Source organism: Giraffa tippelskirchi, chromosome 10, assembly GCF_054371585.1.
Source record: "Giraffa tippelskirchi isolate mGirTip1 chromosome 10, T2T-mGirTip1v1.2.pri, whole genome shotgun sequence".
In the NCBI taxonomy this organism is placed as follows: Eukaryota; Metazoa; Chordata; class Mammalia; order Artiodactyla; family Giraffidae; genus Giraffa; species Giraffa tippelskirchi.
Window position 1 is genome coordinate 10,807,204 of NC_137284.1, and position 12,669 is coordinate 10,819,872.

Sequence of the window (12,669 nt, forward strand, 5' to 3'; positions counted from 1 at the left end):
AACGTTTTATGTAGACTGAATTGCTGTCTAAATATAAGGAAGGGACTTCCCTTGTGGTCCAGTGGCTAGGACTCTGCACTTTCAATGCAGGGGACCTGGGTTCAATCCTTGGTAGGGGAACTAGATCCCACATCCTGCAACTAAGACCTGGTACAACAAATAAATAAAAATATATTAAAAAAAAATAAATATAAGGAGGTACAGGTTAGAAAGCAGTGTTGTGGGGTGATCCTTGGGATTCCAGAAAGCTGACTTTTTAAAAAGCCTAGTGAACGAAAAGAGTTAACTAAAAAGATGAACGAACAACCAGATGATACACAGTGTGTTACTAAGACCAGTAAAGGCAAAAGCAGTATAAAAACAAGTAACCTGTATATTATCATATGTGAAACAGAACACCATTCCATGTTCGATGCATGAGACAAGGGCTCAGGGCCGGGGCAATGGGATGACCCAGAGGGATGGGATGGGGAGGGAGGTGGGTGGGGGGTCCAGGAAGGGGAACACATGTAAACCCATGGCTGATTCATGTCAAGGTATGGCAAAAACTATTACAATATTGTAAAGTAATTAGCCCCCAACTAAAATAAATAAATTTATTAAAAAAAAAATAAACACCTTACATTCAAAAAAATGATACACATATTTAAAAAAAAAAAAAAAACAAGTAACCTGTAGTAGAAGAGAAATCTGAGGGTCTACGATGTTACCAAACTTAAAGGAAAAAATTATCGCAGTGCCTCTCAGAACTTAAACCAGTGTTCCCAAGTTGAGTTCCATGGTCACCTGCATCTCAGTTGTGTGGTCTCAGATGTGTGCCATGCTTGCTAAAGTGCCTTCCTGTGCTGCATCAACTCTCAAGTCTAGAAGTCTACTTTTTATGTTCCAGATGGCTTATGTAAATTAGAGTGTGAGGACTGTTAGACCAGAGAAGCAAATCCATTCTGCAGTTGCTCCTAGGGGCTACCGTGGGAGTATAGAAAGGGAAAGACTTGTGGGTCACCTCTGCCACTGCAGTCACCTGACCGTTCTAGGCATGAGTGAGTATCTGAGCAACCTCTGTCAGCTCTTGTGACTGCTCCAGTGCCTGCTCCTTTGTCCTTTTCTGTTGTCCCAGAATGTTAGCTCTTCAGGTGTGTGTGGCGTATGGCGGCTTCCCTTGACACCACGGTGAGTACAGCCTGACACATTAAACCCTGAGAGACTAGCTGTGCTCTTTCCATCATTCACTGCCTCCGTTCCTATTGTATGATGTTCTCTGATGACTGACTATCCACACGGCTGGCTCCGATAAGCAGCAAGAACAACATTTATGGGACTTCCCTGGCGGTCCAGTGGTTAAGGCTCCTAGCTTCCACTGCAGGGGGCACAGGTTTGGTCTGTGGTCAGGGAACCAAGATCATGTGTGTTGTGTGGTGCAGCCAAAAATAAAAACTAAATAAAAAGGAGGCGTATTTATGGAGCCATGCATGGGAAACGCAATGCTTCAAGGTATCCAAGGAGAAAATGTGAGGACTTCCTGTTTTAATCCTGTGCCCATTTTCAATCATTCATTCCCATTCTCATGTGGTACCCGTTGAGGACTGGGGTTGATCCAGACTGCCACGAGTAAGACAAAAGTTTCTAACAAGTTAGTAACCAGTTGATGCTTGGCTATGTTACTTCATCTCTAAACCTGCCAAGTCGGGGGTGAGATTAAATTGCTCTCTAAAGCCCCTGTGAATTTTAAGCTGCCTCTTATAACTGAACCTCCCATTCATTTTTTTTTTTTTTTTAAACCTCCCATTCATTTTTTGCATTGCTGGTTTAGTTGCTAAGTTGTGTCCTACTCTTGGCAGCCCCACGGACTGCAGCCTGCCAGACTCCTCTGTCCATGGAGTTCTTTAGGCAAGAATACTGGAGTGGGTTGCCATTTCCTTCTCCGGGGGATCTTCTGACCCAGGAATTGAACTCAGGTCTCCTGCATTGCAGGCAGATTCTTTAACCTTAACCAATGAAACTAAATGAAATAGGGAGGTCAAGGAGAATAAGTTCTCTAGTTTGACACCAGTGATTTCTTCAAAGCAGGGCTAGGCGGCAAAAAGACAGTGTGAGAAACAGCAGAAAATTGAATTCATGGGATATGCTATTGAAATGTCAGGGAAGTTCCTATTGGAGTTTTTGTTACTGTTTCATGCTGAATTAGACCTATCTAATGCAGTCTTTGGATAGACCCCAAAGGCAGCTCTTAGGCAAGGACACAGAGGGTTATGAAACAAGAGAAAGCTTGGACAGTGGGGACCTTTGTAGGATGAGAATGAGCCTGATGACGGGAAATAAGCAGTTAAAAACCAGCATGACATTCTTAAAGGCCAGTTACTTTTTACTCTGAGTAAGAGCAGATAGTCTAGGATTCACCTGATAGCAGAGGGGCCATATGGCTCAAGGTTTCCTAAAGTGGCTTCTTGTTACGGCTTCTTGGATCTAAAAAAATGGCTGCTATCATGTAAGATGAGAAACAGTTTTAAAGATGGTTACTTGGATAAGAGAATATACACTCATCTACGGTAACATTTCTCCAGCTTAAAAAATAAAAGTATATGTTCTTTTTATGTTCACTTGAAATTTTAAAACAAATGACCAAAAAACATTGGTAAGTTTAGAATATGTTTCTTCCAATTAACCATGCCTCATCCTGGAAAGATGATGATTGATTGTTTGTAAGTATAATGAGAGACAAGATGCTGGCTGTACAACTACTGATCCCGCGTGCTGCAACTACTGAAGCCTGTGTGTTCAGAGCCTGTGCTCCGCAACAAGAGAAGCCACTGCAGTGAGAAACCCGTGCAACACAACGAACAGTAGCACTCGCTCACCGAAACTAGAGAAAGCCTGAGTGCAGAAATGAAGACCCAGCACAACTCAAAGTAAATAATTTTTAAAAATATGCTGGCTTTGGGGCAGAGGTGAAGAATGTGAGTGGTCAGGATGACAGGTTTGAGGAGAAGACACAGAAGCTGGCAGGGCCTTTAGGGATTGAGACTGGAGCTGCGGGAAGAAATTCAGTAGGACACCTTCATTGCTGCCTCTGTGTCCACACGGGGTCACTAGACACAGCCAAGAACAAACCTTGAGGATAGTCTCTACCTTCTCTTGAAGCAGATGAAATTCTAGGGACAGGTGCCATAAGGAAAAAGCTACAACCCCCCACAATAGAAAATACATGTTTATTATAAAATAATGTTTGTTTCATGATGAGAGTAGAAAAATAACACTATGAGCTACTTAGAAAGTTCTGGAGCTCAGTTTCTGAGAAACGGGATGAGCGGCTTTTGCATCACTCTGGAAGCACACGCTCCTGAGGCACCCTGTGCTCTTGCAAGACATGTAGGGCACAGCACACACAGGGAGCGTGTGGCTCAGGTCCTTCTGGAAGCCCAGGGAGCCTGCAAGGTCCACACAAGATGCTCTGGCCACTATGATCAAAGAGGAAAACCTGAGGTCAGAAGGGATCTGGTTCCGAGAAGGGCCAGGAAGGCACCAGCCTTGCCCCTCCCTATGCTGGAATGTAGACGAGTCTCCTGGGCTGATGGTCCTGGTTGAGAAGATGGTGCCCAGTGGCCTTATGCTGGGTTTGTTCCCCAGATGTCTGTGCCAAGGAAAAGCTGCGACCTTTCCCAGGACAACTTGGCCTGCCATTTCTCACTGGTGTGGCTGAAGTACCAGAGGTATGTATGGTCTCAGCCTGTGAAGACTGCTGGCTGAAGTTTTTGTACTTCACATCCTGTCCATACTGATGGCAGAAAGAAAGAAAGAAAGAAAATGTTAAAAGGCCAGTGAACAAGAGCAGCTGGCCTGAACTGTTCTATAATCCAAGCCTCTTGGCCCCAGAAAGCAAGAATATCTTCCCTAAGTGTGTAACTTCAGGAAAGACATCTTTCTACCCTCAGTGGGAAAGACACCTTTCTCACCCTTAAACATCCTCTAGAGTCCAGACCCTTCAAGCTTTAGAAGAACAATGAATCCCTCCCTGGGATGGGAACCCAACCCTAAGGTGATGGGAAATGGCCCCTCAGCAGCAGTACCTGGAGAAAGTGGTCAGGGTGAGCACCTCAAGCAGGAGCTCTGAGCCACAGAAGAACAGCAAGATGCTGTTCATGATGGCTTCTAGGCGGAGCACGTAGGTCTGCAGCAGCAGGTAATAGGAGGCCATCATGGTGGACGGGAAGGTCAAGGCCACGCTAATACCAAGTGGCATCTTTCGCTGGCAGAGGTTTCCCTTTGTACCTGTCAGACACAGCCCATGGAGTCACCTCCAAGTGGCCTGCTTTCCTTGGCCTCAGAGGAAAAGGCGGGTGGGATGGGATGGACTGGCAAGCGGAGGCAAATGGTCTTGAATGGGGATGTGCAACTTTATTAACAGGGTCCCACTGTGTTAAAAACAAGAGGCTTTGGAGCAACTATGGGATTAGAGTCATTCACAGAAAGGTCCTGCTCCCAGTCAAGAAACAATGGGATCTTTATTTGAGGAAATATCTTTTTAATTATAAAAATAATATATAATCATTGAATACTTGTCAATTAACATAGAAAATATGGACTTCTCTGGCAGTCCAGTGGTTGCCTCTGTGCTTCCACTGCGGGGAGCATGGGTCCAACCCCTGGTTGGGGAACTAAGGGCCCACATGCCCCATGGGATGGCCAAAAAATAAAAGAAAAAAATATAGAAAATCATTTTAGAAAATACAGAAATTAAAAGACCCCATGATTCACCCTCTAGAGATAGCCATTATTACAGAATGAGGTATACTGTTTCAGACTTTTTTTATGTGTATAGTCACGTGTTATTATTTTCATTATTATAACAGTAGAATCATATTCTGCATACTGTTTGGCAACTTATTTAACCACTTAACATAGTTAGATGTCTTTCCACATGTAACTATCATAACTCTTTCCACACATAACTACCTTTTTTAATGGCTATGAACAATTCATTGAACCAATATCATAATTTAACTAATCCTGTATTGATAGGTGTTTAGGTTGTTTCTAATGTTTTGATGTCAAAAAATACGTGGCAATAACATCCTCATATAGATATATTTGTGTATCTGTAGAAGTGTGTTTTTTTCAACCAGTTTTAGAAGGAAAATTGTTAATGTCTAAGAATATGAATTTTACCTGGTAAAACCATTAACAAAAAAGGTTATACTAATTTATATTTCCAAGGGTGTGGGAATATAACTACTCACATGAGTGTGAGACCATACAGAACTGTTTATTGCAGTTATTTGAATACTGGGCATTTGGAAATCTTTTTAATCCAATGCGTGAAAATGTTGCCTTGTTTTTCCAGCTTGCTTTTTGTTAGTGAGTTTGGGCATTTTATCATTTTTCTGGTCCTTTGTAACTATTCTTATGTGAACTGCCCATTAGGGTCCCTTGCTAACTTTTTTTTTTTTTGCTGTGCAGCATGCAGAATCTTAGTTCCCCAACCATGGATCGAACCCCTACCCCCTGAGTTGGAAACTTGAAATCTTAACCACTGGACAGCCAGGGAATTCCCTCCCTTGCTAATTTTTAAAACTAGCTTTTTTTCTTAGCACTTTATGTGAGCTTTCTTTATCCCTTATGATATGTGCTGAAAGTTGTTTTTTTTTTTTCTTCAGTGTGTTTAAAGACCATTTTCAGGGATGACATATTCTAACTAATAATGGCTTGCTCTGTATTTCCAGGAATACAAAACTTGTCCTAGAGAAATCCTTGTTCAGAAAAATGAAGGGGATCTTAGTGCTGACGTGTGCAGGCATCTCCTGCCCCAGACATGGAGTTACAGCTGAATCTATTCTCCTAAGCAAACCAGTGAGAGGAACAAGGCACTCTTGTAACAGTTAGACAACTGGGAAGGAATTATCTAATATCATGTCACTGCCCACTTCTGGCCCTGTAGGGCAACAGACAGATACATCTTGACCCAAAATATGAAGCAGCTTGAAACTCCAGAGAGGGGGTAATGGGATATACCACCAGATCCAATCTCTTGATTGGTGAGCCTAGGTTATGTACTTTTCCTTGTTAATCAGGTTACGGATACCAGCTCATCTCAGAAAGAATGGAAATATTCTTTGGACAAACACTCACCAAAAAATAGTCGAATTACTTCAATTCCAAGATACAGGAAGAGCATCACCACATCCAGGACTAGATTGGCTGTTGGGTATGGGAGCAGGAGACCTGCCAACACAAAAGTCAGAGTTTGCAAACAACACAGAACAGTACACAAGAGAACTCTCACACACGAGTCTTATCAGCTTTCCATGAACTACTTAGTGAGATGTGGGCAGGGTCTATTAACCTGATGCAGGTGTTAACTCCTTGTTGTGGCTGCGTTTCCGTTAGAGGTAGGCATGTTGTTATGGGGTTTTACTCCTAACTCAGAGAGTCTATGATGACTCCACCCTCCACCATTATCAGCTGTACACGGGTACACAGACCACTGAATAGCTTCCGAGGGTCATCAACGGGCTGAAAGTGGAGTTCAGCAAGATGTGATGCGGGAGAGTTGGAAGGGAGAATCCCACATTTCCCAAACTCAAGAAATTCTTGCCCAGGAGCTTCCTACTAAATCATTCTCAAGAAGTCAAGGGAGAAAAGAATGAAAATAGGAAGGGTTTTGGTGGGAGTTGGCTCTGCGCTGAAGTGGGGAAGGGATGTGGGCGAGGGTAGTCAAACCCCAGGCATTACCTTTATACAGAAATATGAAGAGTTCCATCAGGAAATAGGTAGCATAATACCACCCATTCAGAAAGAACAGAATTTCCAGCGGGGTGGAGGATAACCGTTTACCTGAAAAAGTGAGCACAGAGAAAAAGAGATGGGCTGGAGGGCAGCCCAACCTCAGTTATTTCAATGGTTTTGTGTCTAACGTGAAGGAAACACGAGGTCGCAGCTAATGGAAAGGGCCACGTGGGGCACTTCTGATTGCTGATGAGGAGAGAGAAAGTGTGTGTGTGTGTGTGTGTGTGTGTGTGTGTGTGTGTGTGTGAGTGTGTGTGTGTGTGTGTGTGTGTGTGTGTGTGTGTGTGTGTGTGTGTGTGTGTGTGTGTGTGTGTGTGTGTGTGTGTGTGTGTGTGTGTGTGTGTGTGTGTGTAGGGTGTCCGTGTCTGTGTGTGTGTAGAGTGTCCGCTAAACTTGACTCTGGGCTTCGGGTGTGAAAGTCAAACCCCTTTTAGAAATAACCTCGTCACTATTTGGGAAGAGAAATTGGGGTGCAGAGGCCAGCACTGGCTTGTTTGAAGTCACGCTGCAAATCTGTAACTGAGCTGGCCTAGAACGGGCCCGGCCAAGAATTTGGGGGAATCTGAGACCCGCACCTCGAGACCTTCAGGAACCCTGGGAGGGTGAGGCTGCCAAACCCTGCTTTGGACAACTGAGGAGTGATGTCCATAACACCCGAGAATAGAGGATTTATAAAAGTCGAGCAGTGGGAGAGAAAGGGGTGGAGTATAGAAGCGATCAGGACCAGCGACTCACACACCTCCGTAATCTCACCTCGCGGCGCCATCTCCAGTCCCCATGGAAACTGCATACGCGGCTACCTCTACTCCTGGAGCAGAGAGGCGTTGCCGGAAGCGGGGGACGGAGCGGCCCGGGATTCTGGCCTCTCTGGCCTCCTGTCACACTCGATGGTTGCCTGGTGCGGAAGCCGTCTTGTTGCGTCCGCGCGTGCGCGCAAGTGGCCTTCGCTGGGGTTTTGACTGGCGACCTTCGACAGCACAGTGGCCGCCCACCCAGCTGGAGTCCGCAGACCCCCAGGGCCGGGAGCAGCTGTTGGGCTTCCCCACCCAAAGTTTTACAGTGAATCGGCAGAAGTAGCAAATAGTGGTAATGTGACCACAGAATTGGCAAATAGGCCTTAGCCCCACGATTCTCCTTGCTAACAACAGTCTGACAATGCACGAAAAAAGTGAAAGTGTAGTCGCTCAGACGTGTCCGACTCTTTGTGATCCTATCGACTGTATACAGCCGCCAGGCTCCTCAGTCCATCGGATTTTCCAGGCAAGAATACTGGAGTGGGTTGCCATTTCCTTCTCCAGGGGATCTTCCGGACCCAGGGATGGAACTCACGCCTCTTGCATTGCGGGCAGGCTCTTTACCGTCTGAGCCACGAGGGAATCCCAAACAACGGTCTGACAATGCACGAAAGTGCTCGGCAAATGCGAGTTGGGGTTTGAAGTTTTTTGTCTAGCAAGAGGTCTTTTGGGGGAGGGTAATGGATTTTGCAGGTCAGGAAGCAACAGTTAGAACTGGACATGGAACAACAGACTGGTTCCAAATAGGAAAAGGAGTCCGTCAAGGCTGTATATTGTCACCCTGCTTATTTAACTTATATGCAGAGTACATCATGAGAAACGCTGGGCTGGAAGAAACACAAGCTGGAATCAAGATTGCCAGGAGAAATATCAATAACCTCAGATATGCGGATGACACCACCCTTATGGCAGAAAGTGAAGAAGAACTAAAGAACCTCTTGATGAAGGTGAAAGAGGAGAGTGAAAAAGTTGGCTTAACGCTCAACGTTCAGAAAACTAAGAACATGGCATCTGGTCCCATCACTTCATGGGAAATAGATGGGGAAACAGTGGAAACAGTGTCAGACTTTATTTTGGGGGGCTCCAAAATCACTGCTGATGGTGATTGCAGCCATGCAATTAAAAGACGCTTACTCCTTGGAAGGAAGGTTATGGCCAACCTAGATGGCATATTTAAAAGCAGAGACATTACTTTGCCAACAAAAGTCCGTCTAGTCAAGGCTATGGTTTTTCCAGTGGTCATGTATGGATGTGAGAGTTGGACGGTGAAGAAAGCTGAGCGCCGCAGAATTGATGCTTTTGAACTGTGGTGTTGGAGAAGACTCTTGAGAGTCCCTCGGACTGCAAGGAGATCCAATCAATCCATCCTAAAAGAGATCAATCCTGGGTGTTCATTGGAAGGTCTGATGTTGAAGCTGAAACTCCAATACTTTGGCCACCTCATGCAAAGGGCTGACTCATTGGAAAAGACCCTAATGCTGGGTAGGATTGGGGGCGGGAGGAGAAGGGGACGACAGAGGATGAGATGGTTGGATGGCATCACCGACTCGATGGACATGGGTTTGGGTAGACTCCGGGAGTTGGTGATGGACAGAGAGGCCTGGCGTGCTGCAATTCATGGGGTCACAAAGAGTCGGACATGACTGAGCGACTGAACTGAACTGAATGGATTTTGTGCATCCAATTTATCAAACAGGTACTTAGAAGACACCAGAATTAATCAGAACTAGAGGCTCCTTTGGCAACCCACTCCAGTATTCTTGCCTGGGAAATCTCATGGACAGAGGAGTCTGGCGGGCTAGACAGCCCTGGGATCTCAAAGAGTCTGACTCCACCGAGCGACTGAGCAGGCAGGCAAAGGATCCTTTCAAGGAGCATAAATAAGACGGGGAAGATGAAGCATGATCACCACGTGACCCCTGACGTGCATGGGGGTTGGGAAGACAAAGTACTCTAGGTGGGAACTGAGAGAAGTTTTCAAGAGATGACTGGTGAACTGGGCTTATGGTTTGGAGCAGTTAGCATGTGTTACTGCCCCCAGGGAAGCAGAAAGAAGAGTTTTGATTGGACTCAGGTTGACTTGACTGTCAGCCACTGTCAGGGTAGGATAGAAAACATGGCACACTCAAACCAGGTAATGTGAGTAGAGTGACTTTTTTTTTTCAAGTGTACAGTTCAATGGCATTAATTATATTCACAATGTTGGTTAACCATCACCACCATTTTCAAAACTTTTTTCATTGCAATGGGAAACTCTGTAACCATTAAACAATAACTCCTGGTTCTCCCCGTCCCCCTAGGCCCTGCTAACCGTTAATCTACTTTTTATTTCTATGAATTTGCCTAGTCTTTATATTTTAAGTAAGTGGAATCATACAATACTTGTTCTTTTGTGTCTGGCATAATTCCATTTAGCATGTTTTTAAGGTTCATTCATGTTATAGCTTATATCAGAACTTCATTCCCTTTTATGGCTGAATAATATTCCTTGGTGTGTGTGTGTATGTGGAGAAGGCAATGGCAACCCACTCCAATACTCTTGCCTGGAAAATCCCATGGACGGAGGAGCCTGGTAGGCTGCAGTCCAAGGGGTCACTAAGAGTCGGACACGACTGGGCGTTCTTGCTTTCACTTTTCACTTTCATGCATTGGAGAAGGAAATGGCAACCCACTCCAGTGTTCTTGCCTGGAGAATCCCAGGGACGGGGGAGCCTGGTGGGCTGCCGTCTATGGGGTCGCACAGAGTCGGACACGACTGAAGTGACTTAGCAGCAGCAGCAGCAGCAGCAGCAGTGTGTGTGTGTGTGTGTGTGTGTGTGTGTGTGTGTGCCACATTTTGTTTATCCATCTGTTGACAGGTAGACATGAGTTTTCACCTTTGGGCTAGAAAAATGCTGCAGTGAACATTGGCATAGAAGTATCTGTGGAAGTATCTGTTTTCAGTTCCTTTAAATATACATGTAGGAGGGAATTACTGAGTTTTATGGTCATTCCATGTTTGACTTTTTTTTTTTAATGTTTTAAAGATTTAATGTTCAGATTTTTTTAAATGTGTTAAAAATTAATTGGGGCAAATTCTGTTACAAGTAGGGGTTAAAGAAACATCAGTGTGTGGCACAAAAGAAAGAGCAAGGACTGGACAGTCACAGATATCTGCTCTCTTATTAGTGGCATCTCATCTGGGCAAGTTACTCATGCTGTAGCAGCAGTAGCTAATGTGACCAGATTCTTCCTTAGCACATCATAGAGAGAGGGCTTGGATCTTTCACAGAAAAAGTCCGATGGCCCAGGAGTTCTCCCAAAAGATCTCCACCACAGTACAGCATATTGCTGCTCCTGCTGATCTACCTAGATAATGCATGACCTCTTTACCAGTGAACATTTCACCTGTGCACCTGATGCTTGCAAAATCTTCACAAGTGGCAGTTTTGGTCATACCTGATTGGTTTGCTCTGAAGAGATCCTGCAAGCACTGTCAGATGTTGAACACTGGGCCGAGGTGGAAAATGGTGTCATTTTGGCCGTGAAGTGTTGTGAAGTCTGCTGGTAAGTCTTAATGGTCACTCCAGGAGTCGCTTTCTGCCGAGCCCATGGCAGAGGGGGCGTCAGTCACTGGCCCTAGGGCCTTAGCAGCATTCTGAAACGGTGTGTAGTCCCATGTTTAACTTTTCAAGGAGCCATCAAACTGTTTTCCACAGTGTCCGTAAGCATTTTACAATGGTACAAGGATCCCGATTCCTCTGCATCCTTATCAAAACCTTTTATTTTCAGTTTTTAAAATTATTATCATCACTATCCAAGTAGGTGGGAAGTAATGTTTCAGTGTGGTTTGGGCCTGGAACCTTTTGATGGAGTGCTTGCACCTAGACAAACATCTCCTTGAGCAAGAGAATACAAAGATTCTTTTGGATTTTAATGTACATAATATCATATCGTCAGAAAAAAAAGATAGTTCTCCTTCCTTTTCAATCCCTGTACTTTCAGTTTTTCAAGTTACCTTATACTGGCTAAGACCTCCAGTATAATGTTAAAAAGAAGTGGTGATAATGGATATTCTTACCAAACATCAGGGGAAAGTATTATATTTCACAATTAATATGCTAATGGTAAATTTTTCTGTAGATACTCTATCGGTTTAAGAAAGTTCCTTCTTTTTCTAATTTGCTGAAATGTTTGTGATACATTTTATTGAATGCTGTCTCTGCATCTGTTGAGGCAATATGTTTTCCTCCATTTATTCTGCTAATGTTATGAATTACATTGATTTTTAAAGGTATAACCAAACTTGCCTTTCTGGAAAGAAACCAGTTTGGCTGTGATATTGTGCAGGAAGGAGCTGACATAGCAGGCCTGAGATTTGCTATCCTTACGAAGTCCTACTTGCAAGGTTGGCCTTTGGCTGGTGTCTGTGAACTTGTATTTCTGAAAGGTTTCCATCAATCCAAAATGTCTCACCGTGCCTCAATTGTTTGTGCAAACTGTGTGGTTTATGCTGAACACCTGCTTCCTTCTGGAAGTCTGGGATTTTGGTACATGCTAGCAATTCTAGGAGAAGGCAATGGCACCCCACTCCAGTACTCTTGCCTGGAAAATCCCATGGACGGAGGAGCCTGGTAGGCTACAGTCCATGGGGTCGCTAAGAGTCGGACATGACTGAGCGACTTCACTTTCACTTTTCCCTTTCATGCACTGGAGAAAGAAATGGCAACCCACTCCAGTATTCTTGCCTGGAGAATCCTAGGGATGGCGGAACCTGGTGAGCTGCCGTCTCTGGGGTCGCACAGAGTCGGACATGACTGAAGCGACTTAGCATAGCATAGCAATTCTTAGGGCTTCCCTAGTGGCTCAGTGGTAAAGAATCCGCCTGCCAGTGCAGGAGATGCAAGAGACTTGAGTTTGATCCCTGGGTCAGGAAAACCCCCTAGAGAAGGAAATGGCAACCCACTCCAGTATTCTTGCCTGGGAAATCCCATGGACAGAGGAGCCTGGTGGGCTACAGTCCATGGAGTCACAAAAGAGTCGGACATGACTTAGCGACTAAACAACAACAACGAGCTGTTCTTAGTTTGCAGATATTGTTTTATCACGAATGAAT

General features: G+C 44.7%; 1 protein-coding gene, 1 non-coding gene and 1 pseudogene across 3 annotated transcripts; 1 reads left to right on the plus strand and 2 right to left on the minus strand.

The window, feature by feature from the left end:
• Nucleotides 1-47: 47 nt before the first annotated feature.
• On the plus strand, nt 48-120 carry TRNAE-UUC (transfer RNA glutamic acid (anticodon UUC)). The gene has a single exon. It is a non-coding gene; the product is annotated as a tRNA-Glu (tRNA).
• A 3,069-nt stretch (nt 121-3,189) lies between these two features.
• Nucleotides 3,190-7,595, minus strand: TMEM216 (transmembrane protein 216). 2 transcript variants are annotated; one of them, XM_081536717.1, is made up of 5 exons: nt 7,534-7,595; nt 6,727-6,828; nt 6,124-6,216; nt 4,065-4,266; nt 3,190-3,772 (listed from the first exon to the last, which is right to left on the minus strand). In XM_081536717.1, the coding sequence occupies exons 1-5, from the start codon at nt 7,568-7,570 to the stop codon at nt 3,757-3,759; spliced, it is 450 nt and encodes a 149-aa protein (XP_081392843.1). In that variant the 5' UTR covers nt 7,571-7,595; the 3' UTR covers nt 3,190-3,756. The 2 variants fall into 2 exon arrangements, with proteins under 2 accessions (XP_081392843.1, XP_081392844.1); XM_081536718.1 differs by having other exon boundaries at nt 7,520-7,595.
• Nucleotides 7,596-10,766: 3,171 nt separating this feature from the next.
• Nucleotides 10,767-11,090, minus strand: LOC145522387 (protein Mdm4 pseudogene; annotated as a pseudogene).
• Between the last annotated feature and the right edge of the window lie 1,579 nt (nt 11,091-12,669).